General features: G+C 32.3%; 2 protein-coding genes across 6 annotated transcripts in view; both read right to left on the bottom strand.

Annotated features, from left to right (window-relative positions):
* The window catches only part of LOC141446131 (protein FAM135A), a 38,692-nt gene extending 30,263 nt beyond the window's left edge, over positions 1-8,429 (bottom strand). Inside the window, exons 1-5 of one of the 2 annotated variants that reach the window (XM_074112571.1) lie at positions 7,557-8,429; positions 7,298-7,404; positions 1,274-1,365; positions 1,041-1,180; positions 9-253 (exon numbers count right to left, since the gene is read on the bottom strand). In XM_074112571.1, the coding sequence (XP_073968672.1) occupies positions 9-253; positions 1,041-1,180; positions 1,274-1,365; positions 7,298-7,374 (554 nt within the window). In that variant the 5' untranslated portion in view covers positions 7,375-7,404; positions 7,557-8,429. Of the gene's footprint in view, positions 1-8; positions 254-1,040; positions 1,181-1,273; positions 1,366-1,611; positions 1,770-7,297; positions 7,405-7,556 lie in introns of those variants that run through there. The other variant, XM_074112572.1, reaches the window with a different exon arrangement.
* Positions 8,430-10,390: 1,961 nt separating this feature from the next.
* LOC141446148 (C-type lectin mosGCTL-7-like) overlaps positions 10,391-16,655 on the bottom strand; it is an 82,998-nt gene continuing 76,733 nt past the window's right edge. For all 4 annotated transcript variants that reach the window (XM_074112609.1, XM_074112610.1, XM_074112611.1 and 1 more), the window contains one exon: positions 10,391-14,706. In XM_074112609.1, the coding sequence (XP_073968710.1) occupies positions 14,586-14,706 (121 nt within the window). In that variant the 3' untranslated portion in view covers positions 10,391-14,585. The remainder of the gene's footprint in view (positions 14,707-16,655) is intronic.

The following is a 16,655-nucleotide window of genomic DNA, read 5'->3' as shown; positions in this document are numbered from 1 at the left end:
TAACATACTTGATATAAGGCTGATGTAATGCTACCAAACTGGCATGAATGGTTAAAGTTATGGCCGATAAATGGAAATAATCAAACAGTACTGGAAGATGATAATGTAGACCTTTAGTGGCTAAAAATGACAGCTGTAATGTTCTCATGGAAACGCAAGATACATTTGTTTGTTGATCGGTTAACAAAGCTTGGTCGGTGAACCAGAGCTCCACAATCAATGTGAAGTCAGCTCTTTCTAAACTTTCTTCTATCTGTTTTGGGACAATAAAAAAAATATATCAATACTTCAGTATTGAAATGGATATTATTAGGGAATTATTAAGGGCGAGGTTATATTTTAATTTTTTTTTTAATCCAAGTTAATATAAATAAAAGTTTTTCTTAACTTATTATAATAAAATATCTCGAAAAATTAATTACTTAATTTTTTAATTTTTATTTTTTTGCGTAACTTAAATACAAGAAAATTAGTAAGATCTAGTAATTTCCGACATGGAAAATCCGTTTGCTGGAGGTTCTGTTTTGGCAATAAAAATATCGATACTTCAATTTAATAACATTAAAATGGATGTTATTAGGGAATTAGTAAGAGTGAGGTTATATTTTAATTTTTTAATCCAAGTAATATAAACAAAAGTTTTTCTTAACTGATTTTTTTTTTTTTTTGGCGCATCAACAGCTGAGGTCATTAGCGCCCGGAGCTTTTTCCAGTGCACTGCCGGCCTCCGGACAGTCTTCTCTGGTTACAGACAACACTGTCCATCACCGGACAGTGAGCTGTAAGAAGCTCCTAGGAAGAGAAAATCTAAGAGGTCAGCAGCTGGATTCGAACCCGGGACCTCCGCGTGGGAGTCCAGTCTTAACTTATTAAAATATCTCGAAAAATTAATTACTTATTTTTTATTTTTTTTTTGCGTAACGTAAATACAAGAAAATTAGTAAGATCTAGTAATTTCTGGCATAGAAAATCCGTTTGCTGGAGATATAAGAATTACTTCGCACAAATATATATATATATAAAAAAATTAAGTACCTTACCTTATGAGAATCTACAAGTATGTGAGCCCTAAACATAATTGTATCGTCTAAAGTAACTTCTTCATTTCTGTACAATATTTGGAATGTTTTACTGACGCCAACTCCATTGAACACACATGCTGGTAAACCCAACTCGTTCTCTGGAATTAGAAAGAAAAAAAAAATTAAAGAAATTAAGATTTCAGCTGAAGAAATTTAACTATTTTTTTTCAAATGTTAAGAAAAAAAAGTACCTGCAACATTTTTTGTCTGAGAGGGTACACTAGCTTCGATCTTCACCTGAAGCTTTGGTGAGACTTTAAGTGTAGTTCTGATCTGGTAGAACCTACGATAAAAACAATTTACAACTCAACAATTAAGTATTTTTTTTTACCTTAATTAGTTTAAAGCTGTCCATAATAGTTTAATCTATTAGTTTCCATAATTGGTAATGTAAGGATCAGTTTAAATTTGTTTTTCGAAAAATAAATTGATAAAGAAATATAAGTTACATCGGGCGGAATAAATGCTCAGGATTAATGTCATCAATGAATTAGTTTACATCTACATTAAATAATGGTCACAATGTTACCTTCTTTACAAAATACAAGTTGTTTTCCACCTTCAAGTGAACTTTACGTAAGTAATAATTCTTTCAGCTTTAAACTTTTAATACTTGCACTTAAAAAAATCTACACTTTACGTAATGTTTTTGAATGTTTATTGATAATGTGAAGGCTGTTGGAAGGTACAGTTAGGTTACATTTTTCAAAAAAATTTTTTGCGGATTTTCATAATGTATACTTTGTATTGTATAATTCAACTGATTTTCGTTCAATTTAACCAGTTAAGCGTGGAATTTAGTTTTTTTTTTTTTTTTTTTTTTTTTAAACCCAGTGTGCGGAATTAAAATCAGACAATGACGCAAAACAACCAAAAGTTTGCAACGTCATTATAGTCACTGCAAGCGATTTTTTCTGCAATCTCTGGGGCTTGAGATTACGTACAGAGCATTCTGTGCTCATTCCAAAATCTGTGCACCACTTCACGTATGCATTGCTATAGTTATTAACTAGGGACACCGCAAGAGCTTTTACAAGGAAGAAAAGAGCTTTTGAATTCTGTGCAAAATGAAATCATGCTCGTACTGAGGTCTGAACCTCTAAAGTAAAAACGGTCATTGCACAAGGGTTGAGAGCTTCTATTTGGGTGCGTAATTCCCCAATCTCTAATGCGGAGACCAAACATGTACCAACCACTTATCCTTTGGCTGACTTCCACCGCAGTTCTATTAGTAAGATAAAGGAAACATCCCACCAAATAATATTCTTATTGTATTTTATTAAAATTTAGAGTTTTTATAGTTAATGGCAATTTTATATTTTTGACAACGTCGAGTATACACGTCGAACGCATCGTAACAGAGATTTGGTTTGACGTGTATACACGTCGAACGCGCTTAACTGGTTAATAGAAATAAGAACCATCTTTGCTAACAAGAAACAAGTGGATTTATCCAAACACTAAAAAATTTGGCTCCTCAGCAGTCAGAGTTCTTGAACAATGTTTTTCTTGCCTAGTCGTTAATGAAAATGTTCTCCAGTATGAAGGACGAGGTAGAACTATTTAGTATTTAAAACTCATTTGATTTTTTTGGGCAACAGTTTGTGAAACGTGTGTGGCGATTGTTGCTGTTCAAATAGGATTCAGATGCTTTTTGTTAACGAATACCAACTGTTGTGGCATAATTTCCGACACAACTAATCGATTCTTGCCTTGATTGATGGTTTCACCAGCTTTTTCAAGAACGTTTAGAGAAACGGTCCTAGTCGGCGACCTCTCCATACTGTATGTTTTTTTGTGGGTAAGGGTTTTGGTCTTTCAGGAAGAGTTTCAAGAACTCACAGCCTTGTCCATCCGTTTTGTATTCTCCAAACGTGATAATTATTGCCATCCTTGGAGCTATACACGTTCCGAGTTTTACACCTACGCAATGGCTGTAGCTCCCCGACCTTCCATTCATTTACGAGGGTCGTTTGAAAAGTCCGTGCAAAAATAAAAACTACTTAATTTTTTGGGGTAAACCTTTTTTATTTTTCAACATAGTCTCCTTTTAGGCTTATACACTTCGTCCAACGCTGCTCTAGTTTGTTGATCCCTTCCGAATAATTGGATTTGTCCAAGTCTGAAAAATAGCCATTCGTTTCTGCAATCACCTCCTCGTTTGAATAAAATCTTTTTCCCGCCAGCCATTTCTTCATATTGGGGAACAAATAGTAGTCCGAGGGAGCCAAGTCTGGAGAATAGGGGGGATGTGAAACGAGTTGGAACCCTATTTCCATTAATTTTGCGACCACAACTGCTGAGGTGTGAGCTGGTCGTGATGGAAAAGGACTTTTTTGTGGGCTAATCGTGGGCGTTTTTTTTGCAGCTCGGTTTTCAAACGGTCCAATTACGATGAATAATATGCACCTGTAATAGTTTTACCCTCTTCCAGATAGTCGACGAGGATTATTCCTTGCGAATCCCAAAAGACAGTCGCCATAATCTTTCCGGCCGAAGGAACGGTCTTCGCCTTTTTTGGCGCAGATTCCCCCTTGGTAACCCATTGTTTAGATTGTTCTTTGGTCTCAGGAGTGTAGTGATGTATCCATGTTTCATCCACAGTGACGAAACGACGCTTAAAGTCCTGCGGATTTTTCTGGAACAGCTGCAAACCGTCCTTGCAACACTTCACACGATTTCGTTTTTTGGTCAAGCGTGAGCAATCGCGGCACCCATCTTGCGGATAGCTTTGTCATGTCCAAATGTTGATGCAAAATATTATGTACCCGTTCATTCGAGTTGCCCACAGCACTAGCAATCTCACGCACCTTCACTCTTCTGTCATCCATCACCATATCATGGATTTTATCAATGATTTCTGGAGTAGTAACCTCAACAGGGCGTCCAGAACGTTCAGCGTCACTTGTACCCATATGGCCACTCCGAAAATTTTGAAACCACTGTTCAAATCGAAGGTGCAGAGTCACCATAATGTTTATCAAGCTTCTCTTTAGTCTCCTGAGGCGTTTTGCCCTTCATAAAGTAGTGTTTAATCAACACACGAAATTCTTTTTCGTCCATTTTTTGAAAATCACTCGACTTTCTCGATTCAAACGAATGCCAAACACAAAGAAATAGACCGATCTGGCTGAAACTTAGTGTGTGTTCTTCCAAGAGATGCTACTAACTAAACATAACCTCGATACGCGCCAGTAGTGCTATCTCTCTGACTTTGCACGGACTTTTCAAACGACCCTCGTAGATATACACGAAATCTCAGTTTAAACTCATATCAAAAAGTTGTTCAAAATTACTTGACATGTAGCAGTGGTTCTAATAAATTGTAAACAATAAAGTAAAAATGAATTTTGCATTCTTAGAAAGCAAAATTTGTCTAAATCTTCTGAAAACAGTGTATAAAGTAAATATTTCCTTCTGAAATATTATTTTGAAAGTAAAATGTCATAACCTATAAAACTTCGCATCTCACCTAATATATTATTAAAACACATTGTGTTGTGTAAGAAAAGAATACACTCTTTGTTATGACGTACAAAATTAAATTCATTTGCTCCACTATTTTTGAACTAAATTAAACCTTCAAATAAACTTTTGCTTTCTTTTGTTATAAAATCTGTATTATGAAGACCCTAGTGTCATATATTATTCAACTAAGCTTCAAAGCTACTATGCACAAATAGAACCCAAGCAACAGCTGTGAACACTGGAATTATATATCAACTAAGCGAGGTCGTGCAAACTGAAAACATCTTTTACAAGAGAAAAACTTGAAAAGAAAAATATTCAATTCAGTTAACTTTAATGCAACGGAGATCAACACTGTTTTCAAATATTTTTTTTTGAAAAATGTAACCTAACTGTACCTTCCAACAGCCTGCACATTATCATTAAACATTCAAAAACATTACTTAAAGTGGATTATTTTAAGTGCAAGTATTGAAAGTTTAAATTGTTAAATTTAAAGTAAATTGTTACTATTATTTTTTTTATATCAATTTTTCTGTTTTAAGGTTATGCAATTGATTTTAATGAAATCCTAGTTTATTTCTGTACTTTTCTAACGTTACGTCTTTTTAATACCATAAAGTACTATTAAGTTTGAATTCCCAAGTTTTTTTTTTTTAAGTTATTTGTTCCTCACCAGCAAAATTTCAGAAAACCTCTTTTCGTCGGCGCCCCCCCCCCCCAAAAAAAGTGTTTGAGTTAAAAAAATGTGATGGGTTCACAATTTTCCGTAGTAAGAGAATGTACAAATTAATTACCCTGTTGGGCAATTTTCTTTAAATATCAGAGGGGCAATGTGAAGACTTATATTGAAGCCGTATTCGAGAATATTCCGGAAACGGGACTGCAGTAGATGCGCATTTTGATCGTGTCGAGGAAAGCATCCTGCTCTAAAGTTTTGTTCTTGCTGTCTCTTTCATAGAAATGCCATTGAAGTTATTGAAATATCACGTCGAGGAGTGCCATCGATGGATAGTTTTTCTCCTCCTGTTACTCTCATGTATAACAGATTCCACAGTTCACGTATTTACTTATTTTTATTATTTTATTATTATTTTTTTAAGGAGCGACAACATCCGAGGTAGTTGGCGCCCGGAGCTTTTTTCAGTGCACTGCCGGTCTCCGGATAATGTTCTCTCGTTACAGAGAACTGTCTGTCACCTTTGTAAGAAGTTCTTTGTAAGAAGCTCCTAGAAAGAGAAAATCAAAAGGCCAGCAAAATTGAATTCGAACCCGTGAAATTTATTCCGTAAAATGGCATTTCCGCTTTATTGATTTTTTTTCAAATTTGGATCTTTAGTTGCGTGTTGAATTGCCATTAACAATACACTGGTAATGGAGGCTGTACACTACAATTAAAAACGCATTTTATTTGATGGAAAGCTTTACCCATAACTCTCCATCAGAATTGCCGCAAGAAGCGGGCAAAGTTTAAATACAATTTAAAAAACAAAAAAACTTGAAAATGTCAGCTTGTTTCATGGCAGAGGATTCAGTAATATGGCGACTTCCGGTTGACTGAAATTTTCGGTGAAAACTAAAAATCTACACGATCGTACTTCCTCTTTCACTACTTCCGCTTCACCTAATATCGTAAGAGAGAGCAAAGAAAACTGACCCTTCATTTGGAGTATGAAGAGTCTTTAAAAAAAATATAAATTCACCCCCAAATAATTGCACACTCGACAAAAAAAAACAAGTCAGTTCAAATTACAATGACCCTGTGGGTAAAAATAATACTAGATTTAATGCAACGGTTCCCTTGTAGCGAACAAAGATGACTAGATATTAATAGATATAGGAAACAAAAGGTAGTTCTCAAACATTTCTAGGAAGGTATTTTTTTCAATTGGGTCATATTAGTTCGTTGACCTAGGGGGTTGATTTGTGTACCACAATACGATAGAACTTTAAAAGCATAATTTAAGAAATAATGGACATAGAACATGACCACAGCATGTCCCAAAGTAAAATTAAAAGTTCAAAAATTAGACAACATAAAGAAAGGTTAACACTCTTTAATTAGTAATGTTAATTATGCCAAAAAAGTGAATAAATACAATTTTAATGTAATTGTTCTCAATTCAAACTTTCATTTGAAGACGTACATAAAAGTAACAATGCTTTTTCTTTCCAATAATAATTTAATTTATACGAAAGTTTTAATTAAATAAAACTTTTTAAAGTTTTATTAACTAAAAATATTTCATTCTCAGACGTAACAATTCCCAAGACTTTACATAAACACTTTAAAAGTGTTACAAAGGGAGAAATTCACCCTTTGAAAGCAGGAAAATGATAGTTCAGTGAGCCGTAAATCTAGAAAGAATTTCATTGGTTTCATGTCAAGAGGACAAAAAATGACGCAACTTCCTATGGAGCTTTTTATTTTGTCTTCCGATCAGTTTAAAATTTTGTTTTTTCCGTTTTAAAAGTAAACATTGCATTGATTACTTTCAATTTTTTACGAATAATATTAAATTGTATCATTATTAATAAACAAGCAAAATGTAAGTAATATTATTCAAATAGAAAAAAGGGGATTTTGTTTTTTTTTAAAGTTCACGTCTACAATAAGAATTGGATATTAAAGTTTGGCTGTGAACCAAATTTTAAAATAAGTTAGAATTACTATATTTACTGAATTAAAGAATGTTTTTCTTTGTTATTAAAATTTAGGATTTATGTATAATTTTTTTTGTACTTACCCCCTTTGAAACAGATCGACGTTGAAAAATTTACAGAGTTCGATGGAGAACTCGACGGTGGCTTGGAGTTCGCTCATTTCCACACCAAATCAAAAAATTTTCCCATCCTAGGTAGTATCAAAACAAAAATAAAGGAAAAGTCAATAGTTGCCAATCAAACAGGAAAAACAAAAGAAATTTTTTTTTTTTTTTCTTTGAAGGGCGGGGGACGACGAAATATTTTGTTATTAAAAAAAAAAAAGATTATTTAAGAATTTACCTAAAGTAGGATGATTCTTCTTCCAAATGTAATTAATTGCACTAAACAAACACTTTAAAATATACAATAAACATATCCTTAAAATTGTATAAAAAAATACCGTTGGTAATGTTACAGGTTTAACTAGTATAAGGTTCCATCGCATAGTAAGGCTTATTGATTTTCTTTCCGTCACTACCGTATTCAATGGGGTACACGTTTGGTTTAGTACCCGATAAAATGAATTTAACACTAGTTAATATAGTTTCACGGCGTTTCTTCATAATAACTAAAAAATTAAGTTCAATTCCAACATCAAACGCCGATATAGCTTTAGATAGGGCTGCCCGTACATTCTCGCTAAGATAAGAACTGCTGCAGAACATTCTGGTGGCTAACTACTAAATCAACTAAAGTCCCTTCCCACTTTCATTCAAAATACAATGGAGCTTATTTCTATAAAAAAAAATGAATGCAATGTTCCATCATTGTATTGTTTGTTTGCCACGTAAATTGTATTTCACTTAAAATCATTATTCATTTCAATTATTAAAACCTTCAGTAATAACAAAATGAATTTATTTACACAAAAAAAAGAATCTTGTAAAAGATGTAATCACTTGCAATACTTTTTCCCGACCACAATTCTCGACGTATTAAGTCAAATTCAAAATTTGAAAACAGATTTTGTTAACATTATTTTAGGTTATAAAACACCAAACCTTAGATGTAACCTCCTTTTCAGGACTCAAAATACTCTAAAAATAATTTAACTGAGACTAGATCTACTTGTTATTTAGTGTACTAAGTTTAAAAACAGTGAACAATTTTTTTTTACACGTTAAGAGAATACGCGAGGCCGAACTACTAAACTGCTTATCACGAACTGAAATAATAATTTAGAAGTTTACCAATCACTTCCAAAAAAAAAAGTGCCTTTTTGATTAATATTACATATAATTGGAAAAATTGATGAAACTTGAAAAAATTTTCAAATAAAAATTGAAGATTTTTTTATTATAATAATTACACAAAATTTAAAGAATTTTTAAAAATGTTTTCGAGAAATGCACAGAAAAAATATCAATAAATGATATTTCCGATTAAGAAATTTTTGACCGCTTAGATACAGTCATGTCTGTTAGTAGGACTAAATCGATATATCATTTTTCGGCTTTCTGTAATTTTTATCGTTTTTAGCCACACAAAAAAATAAAATAAATTCAAAGTTTAAATTAAAATACCTACTTGTAATAATCAACATTTTGAAATAATTTCTAGATAAAGTCTTTATTGAATAAGTTTTATGTACAAATCATGTTATATTTACTAAGACAAGTTGATAAAGACAACTCAATGGCCTGAAGTCGACTGTGGAAACTACGTGTGATACAAATATTTTCAAAATTAACAAACGTTGATTTTATTGCTTTAATTTGTGAAGAAAAAACTTCTTTTAAAACAAAAGATTTTGGGCTCCAATGAGGTTAGATGTTGACGGGCCTTATTTTTTATTTTCACTATATATTTTTTTGTTGTTAAATTTGATTGCAGGTATTCAGATACTCAAGAGTTGGTTTAAATTTTCATTGTCTTTAAACTTATTGCGCAGGTAGTTGTCGGCCAGACAGTTCAGACTGTTTATCTTCTCGTTCAGGGTCAAAAACAATACCAAAATACTAACAACAATATTGAAATGAAAGGTAGGAAATCAGATTTATTGTTTCAAAAAAATTGTGTTTTACTTCAGAGTTTTGAAATCAGAGACTAAGATATCTACAAATTATGCAAGCTCGCTGATGGTTTTCAATTATTGGAAACCTTCAGGTGACCCAGCGTACATTTTTGGGATAGTTTACAGAGTAAACGGCTAGGTTGCTTTAGCAAAAATCAAAGTTATGTTATTTGTGCAATAAGATCGCTATACAATATGCATCAATTTTTTTTATTAAGGGTATCTTACACAAAATATTAGATCAAATCAAGGTTACCTTACAAAACTGTTGATATCAAATTTCTTTACAAAATCCAAAATATAGTTGCTCTGTTAAGGTAAAACATAAAAAAATCTTTGTCTGAGAAAGAGATTTATTCATTGTACATAAGGTACTGCGCGAAATGGAAAACAAATGGACCAAGGTCGACTAAACGTTAAAAATGTTATCAATGTAGAGATAACATTTAATTTCAAAAGACAAATTTAATTTGCTAAATTATAAAAGGTAATAGAGAAGAGAGATTCTTGAGCCAAAAAAGAACATGATGGTTTAAGAATCAGATTACTTACTTATTGGAACTAGAAGTATCGAAGTATCTTTTATAACATTATTTCATTCGTTGTCCAGCTGCTGCTACGTTGTTTATTCAATACTCGACTGTAAAATCGTCTGAACTATCTTCTCTATTTTTTATCTGTTTTGGCTACCTGTACTGTGCAGGTAGGTTTGACATTTTCTAATAAAAACAATGTAATTTAAAATGTTTGCAATGAGCACACAAATTTAAATAGAAATCGTTGGTACCGTTTTCGAGAAAATGATGTAAATGCTAATAAATCGATTAAAAAAAAAACGGGGCACTTTCGACTACAGGCTGAGTTTTTCAAATAGTTTATTACCGAAATCTATTGGGAACTTCAGATTTAACTTTATACGATAAAAAATTATAAAATAATAAATATTTTTCCCAGTATTGAGTGATTTTGCTCACACAGAACAGTTTAAATAAACCATTTTTTTGATGACAGCCTCAAAACAAATATTTTCTGTGAAACATAAAATCGATAAATCTGTGTCGATTGCAATATTTTTGTTTTTTTACTACAATAAAAGTAAGTCAAAGTAGACAAAAGAAAATCACATTTTAAATATTTTTATTAGATATTTCAAATTTTACTTTACAAGTTACTAAAAAAAATCAAACTAAATTAAAAAAAAAAAAATTAATCTAAGAATTATAAACACAATGAAAAATTACATTATTTACAAAATATTTAAAAATATACATTTAAAATTTTGTACATTTTTACATTTCTATCACAATATTGTATCAAAGAATAACAATGAAATTGATCCAAAACATAGATTAGATTAGATTCCAACGGGGGGGGGTTACCCCTGACAGCTTACATGATCCTAACGGCGTATGATAGACGTAAGCGTGCACATAAAACAAATTACTTTTTATTTACCTGAACTTATTCTGAATCCATTTAATGGGAAAAACACTTTATTGTCTATAAACTAATCAAGCTCTAGAACAGGCATGTTCAGTAGTAGTTTGTAAAATCAGAGTCGATGTAAATTGTTATGTTTTAATTTTAAGTTATTTCATAATATAATCAAAATTAACAAATACATTTTATCGGCTATTATATACTTACAATTTTTTAAGGAAATTTTCAATTGAGCAGGCAAATAAACGGATTGCTTCCTGGTCATCAAAAAAACTTAAATAATCAATAAAAAAAACAAAAGGTATGCAACTATTTTAAAGAAATAATTGAGTGCCTAAAACAATAAAATTGCTTATTATTTAATACACTTTACACAAAATTTATTAATTTTCATTTCTTATAAAACTACATACATACGTAATCGTAACATTCTTATAGCAATTTGTTAGAACAGAGTTACCTTCTTGTAGGTTTTATTCTAATAGAGTGCACTTGTAGCAGTACCTTACTAGAAATACTAAAAGTATTTTCCTCTGAAGTTAAACAATTCTTTTTTTTGGGTAGAAAAATGTATTGTCTTATAATACAATCTTTTACAGACTCTTTGGTCTTTTTTTCAACAAAGTAAAAACACGAAAAATTCAGTGTTGGATGTTATTTTTCTCTTAAAAAAAGTTTTTGCTTTTAAATTTCAATAAAAATTTTCTCAAATAATATTTTTTTGTTTGAATTATTTTATAATAATTTCTAATGAGGCATATCTTTGTTATTAAATTATAATAATAAACATCTATTTGAGTATATTTGAGCAAATTTATTCGTACTTGATAAAATATAGATCGATATTTGGACATAGGTATGCTAGAGTCGGGTAAAAAAAATGTGTTATTGATCAATAAATGATATCATCTTTTCTACATAATCAGTAAATGAATGCATTCAAGCATTCATTGGTATCATAATTCAGTTAAAAATGTAAATAAAGTCTTTATAATAAATAAATTAAAAAAGAGTAGATTTTAATAACAATTTTATTATTTGTAAGAGAATGAATGGTGACTTATTTATTTTTATTGTATAAAATAAATCGATGTTTGCATCAAACAAATGTATACGACGCCAAAATCCTACTCAGATAACTAGTTTACAGCTATTTTTCTTATTAAAATGAAAACTTAAAATAAGCAAATGAAACAGTTCTTTGTGATTATCAAGTAAAGATAAAATATTTCTAATAATTTTATTTCCCTTAAGAATTACTTCAATATTTTTAGTTTTGGAAGATGCAAAATGTTGGAATTTGTAAAAAAAAAAAAAGGAGCTAACACTGTAGTAAGAACTTTTAAGTCTAATTCAATCCTTTGGCCTTAATATTCATGTGTTCACGGCGTAAGTACGATAACTTTAACGATGAAGTATTTAATCAAATAAAAGAAAAAACAACTTAAGGTATGGAATGTTTCATTTGATATGGTTAGCTTCAACTGATATGGACATTAGGGCGAACATATTGTAGGGCTTCGTCCCTAAACTTATTCACAGTTCAGGCGTTCTGTTCAAGGCACAGTCCTTGAGGTTAGGTTATGTCGGTGATTATTAACTTTTTTTTCTATTCATGGCCCCTTTTTTAACCAGTTAGGCGTGGAATTTAGTTCTAAAAAAAAAAAAACCCACAGTGTGCGGAATTAAAATCAGACAATGACAGTGTATACCACGTCGAACGCAGGACAACCAAAAGTTTACAATAGTCGTAATAGGTCACGGCAAGCAACTTTTTCTGCAATCTCTCTCTGGGGCTTGCAGATTACAGAGCATTCTGTGCTCATTCCAAAATCTTGCACCGCTTCACGTTATGCATTGCTCCTAGTTAACTAGAGACGCCAAGAGCTTTTTACAAGGAAGAAAAGAGCTTTTGAATTCTGTGCAAAATGAAATCATGCTCGTACTGAGGTCTGAATCTCGTATCTAAGGTAAAAACGGCCATTGCACAAGGGTTGAGAGCTTCCATTTGTGTTCCCCCAATCTCTAATGCGGAGACCAAACATGTACCAACCACTTATCATTTGGCTGGCTCCCACCGCAGTTCTATTGGGGTAAGATAAAGGGAAACATCCCACCAAATAATATTCTTATTGTATTTTATTAAAATTTCGAGTTTTTATAGTTAATGGCAATTTTATATTTTTCACAACGAGTATACACGTCGAATGCACCGTAATAGAGATTTGGTTTGACGGGTATACACTACGTCAAACACGCTCAACTGGTTAACTGGTTTTTTTGGTGCTTTCCATTTTTTTTTTTTTTTTTGAAGCTAAAAGCTTCAAAATTTGCCCTTACGTCTAAACTGATTATTTCATTTTAAACTGTAATTATGGCATTGAATTTTTATTGTTATTATAAAGGTTATAAGTACCTAATTTTATGTTTTAATGGCCCCAAGAAGGGAAGCTTACCTCACTTCTCTGACAGAACTGCCTTAAGAAGCATTTCCTAGTTACAGATCTACAAATTTATTTATCGGAAAAACAATTTTCTTATAAATTCTACTCTCAAAACAGAAACATTATTAAATGAGAAACAGATGTGCAAAATTGCATTAATTTAGGTCAAGTGATAAGTACAAAAAATATAGAAAACATTAGCCTTCGAACATAATAGATAACATTCGATCAGAAATAATTCAGCAGTGGATGAGTTCAAGTAGGCTATTCAAAGCGATGAATAACTGAATTATCTGATGAATAACAGATGTTTACGGATTCATTATCCAAAATTATTATTATGATTATTATTTTTAGAAACCTGAAATTCAGATCTTTTTGCGTGATACTATGAAAAAGATTTTTTTTTCTTTACATTGTACGTAATCAACTTAATTCCAAACAATTGTTGCTTAGTTTTGGGATAAACAAAATACTATTCTAATATTTTATTAAATCCACTTAATTCAGAAGTTTATTTTACCATAATTACTTCCTGCCTACTTCGATAAAGCAGCTTAAACTTAGAAATAAAGTTACTAAGTTTACCTGTTTTACTTTGATCATTTTCGTACTTAAATTCTTATGAGAGAGATAATATACGGCTTTTATTAGACGTATACATCCTTTATTAATGGTAACTTTTAAGTGAATAAAAAAATTGAATCTCGCCAAAGTTGTTTAAATTTCATTTGGTGCCACATTATACTTGGCATTAACAATTATGAAAATACCAGCCTTTGATGAAGGTAATTAATTGCATTAATTTTTAAATTAAATCTAATAATTTCTTTTTAAGATAAGTACAATTAATTTTTTTTTTAAATGAGATTGTTTTATGAAAATTATGTTCACAAAATAATGTAGGGAAACATTATCCCTTTAAGCTGCAACATTCAGAAAAAGAATACATAATTGGTACTGCCTTCTTTATTGCTTAATTTATTTCATTGAAATAAAATATTGGCATATTTTGGCACCTTCAGCGTGTACATTTTTTTTAGCCTTCTTTACACAAAACTTGAAAAAAAAAAAAAAAAATAACCTATTCAAATCTCTTTGTTACAAAAACTTGATTCTCTTTGTTACAAAATGATTCTCTTCGTTACAAAAACTTGATTCTCTTTGTTACAAAATGATTTTCTTTGTTACAAAAAATTGATTCTCTTTGTTACAAAAACTTGATTCTCTTTGTTACAAAAAATTGATTCTCTTTGTTACAAAAACTTGATTCTCTTTGTTACAAAAAATTGATTCTTTTTGTTGAATGTAAAAAAAAAGAAAAAGGAAATTACAGTCGACCCTTTGCAAAGGAGAGGACAAACCAACAGTTTGTTACAAACTAGAACACATTATGAAACAAGGATAGGGTGATTGCTTTGTCTTGTTAGTTTAAGGTACTGCTTCACAAACAAAGTAGGTTTCAAAAGAGCAGGCAGAATCATTCCATTTTAATCCTTTGCCATCTCTGTCCCAAAGTTCTAAACAGTTTTCTTCTTCGCCATTTTCGTATCTGGGAAAATCAAAATAAAAATTAGTAACAATATCTTTTTTTTACAACCCAGGAGTTGTAAGTTTTTAAAGACCGCACGGGTCGCGCCTTTCCACGTCCAAAACGGATGAAAATATCGATTATAATTAATCAACATTACTACCGCGTGAGGTGCTTGCTCAATTCCGTGAAAGAGTAAGGAAAAAACAACCCGATTGGTGGAAGAACCAGTCATGATGGGTTCTCCATCAAGACAACGCGCCGACCCACACCACACTGCATTGTCTGGGCAAAAAGAAATGAAAAAATAAGACTGAAACTGGCAATAATCTCTCTTTTTTGTCCGATAAGTTGCTTACCTACAGTTTTGCAAGTAGATATCCTGGACGTATTTTTAAATTACACAATTTTAAATTAGGAACTCTTCGTGAAAGGGAAAAGGAATATTGCAGCTGTGTAATACGAGGTGTGGCTATTAGATAACGAGGTTGATGCTGCTACAGAAGAACTATGCATGCGCCAAATCCTAACCACCGGCAGCTGTGCAGCGTAAAGCCTTCTCTTTCGATTGTGCAGCGTCTCAGCGTGTTTGTAGAGAAATCTGTCTGACCGGAACCGTCGTTTGTGTAAGAGGTGTTAGTTTCGTTTTGCCGCAAAACATCGATACTACACATGTAGTAAAGCAACGAATTGTCGTGAAATTTCACACATCAAAACTTGGGTAAAACCGCTACTGAAACTTATCTTTTATTAAAAGAAGTTTATGGCGATGAATGTTGTATCACGTGCGCAAGTTTTCTGAGTGGTTCAAGCGTTTCCAAGATGGCCAAGAAGATGGTCGGAGATGATGACCGCACGGGTCGCGCCTTTCCACGTCCAAAACGGATGAAAATATCGATTATAATTAATCAACATTACTACCGCGTGAGGTGCTTGCTCAATTCCGTGAAAGAGTAAGGAAAAAACAACCCGATTGGTGGAAGAACCAGTCATGATGGGTTCTCCATCAAGACAACGCGCCGACCCACACTGCATTGTCTGTCAAGACGTCTGCCTAGCCAAGTACAACATCCCAGTTTTAGGCCACATCCGCCTTATTCGCCTGACACGATTTCTCGGTCCGTTGAAGCTGTGAAAGAAAAAGCGGCACGCGACATGCAGGAGCTCACAGAAAAAGACTTCCAGCACTGTTTCTGGACAATGGTAAATTCGCATGGAGCGTTGTAGGGACAGGGGTGGGGTGTATTAAAACTGTCCGGTAGGACAGTTGTATAAGGGTTGATCATCAAAAACTGCACGAAAAAGCGTAACGTTGAAAAACACCCAACTTTGACAAATTTTTTCTCTTTTTCTATAAAAGATAAAATTCCCAAATTTTCTTTAAATTATAGGGCAAGTCCTCCTTTATAACTGTAATTTTTTTGTCAAAACCCAGATTTAATATATTACGAGAAAAAAGTTATTGAAAATGAGCAAAAACGGCATTTTCAAAAATTGGTCTTGTTCTTGTTGTTGTTGTTGTTCTTCTTGTTGTTACCTTTTTTGTAAACAACGTAGCGCCTAAACGCGTGAACCGATTTTCATGAATGAGGTGTCATTCGTTTCGGAATTTTATGTAGATGTGCCTTTTGGGGGTCTCGACGCTGTACATCAAATGGGGGAGGAGTTAGCCCCATATATGTGAGGCCCCTTCTCAAAATTATTATTACTAATAACTCTGAAAATGTTAACCCGATTTTAATAAAATTTGGCAGGATGAAAGGTTTAGGGCACTCCTACGTAACATTTAAACGACGTTCTGCTCTTACCCTTATTAGGGGGAAGTATGGTAATCGTTTCAAATTATCGAAACGTGAACCGATTTTCATGAATGAAGTGTCATTCGAATCGAAATTTTGTACAGATTTGCACTTTAAAAGTCTCGTCGCTATGACTCATAAGGAGGGGAGTTTGCCCCACCCAAGTAAGGC

The sequence above is a fragment of the Rhodnius prolixus genome, unplaced genomic scaffold, assembly GCF_049639745.1.
Source record: "Rhodnius prolixus isolate KJV_2025 unplaced genomic scaffold, Rpr scaffold_1, whole genome shotgun sequence".
NCBI classification, from domain to species: Eukaryota; Metazoa; Arthropoda; class Insecta; order Hemiptera; family Reduviidae; genus Rhodnius; species Rhodnius prolixus.
The sequence above is the reverse complement of the archived record's forward strand: the minus strand, read 5'-3'. Positions and strand labels throughout refer to the sequence as shown.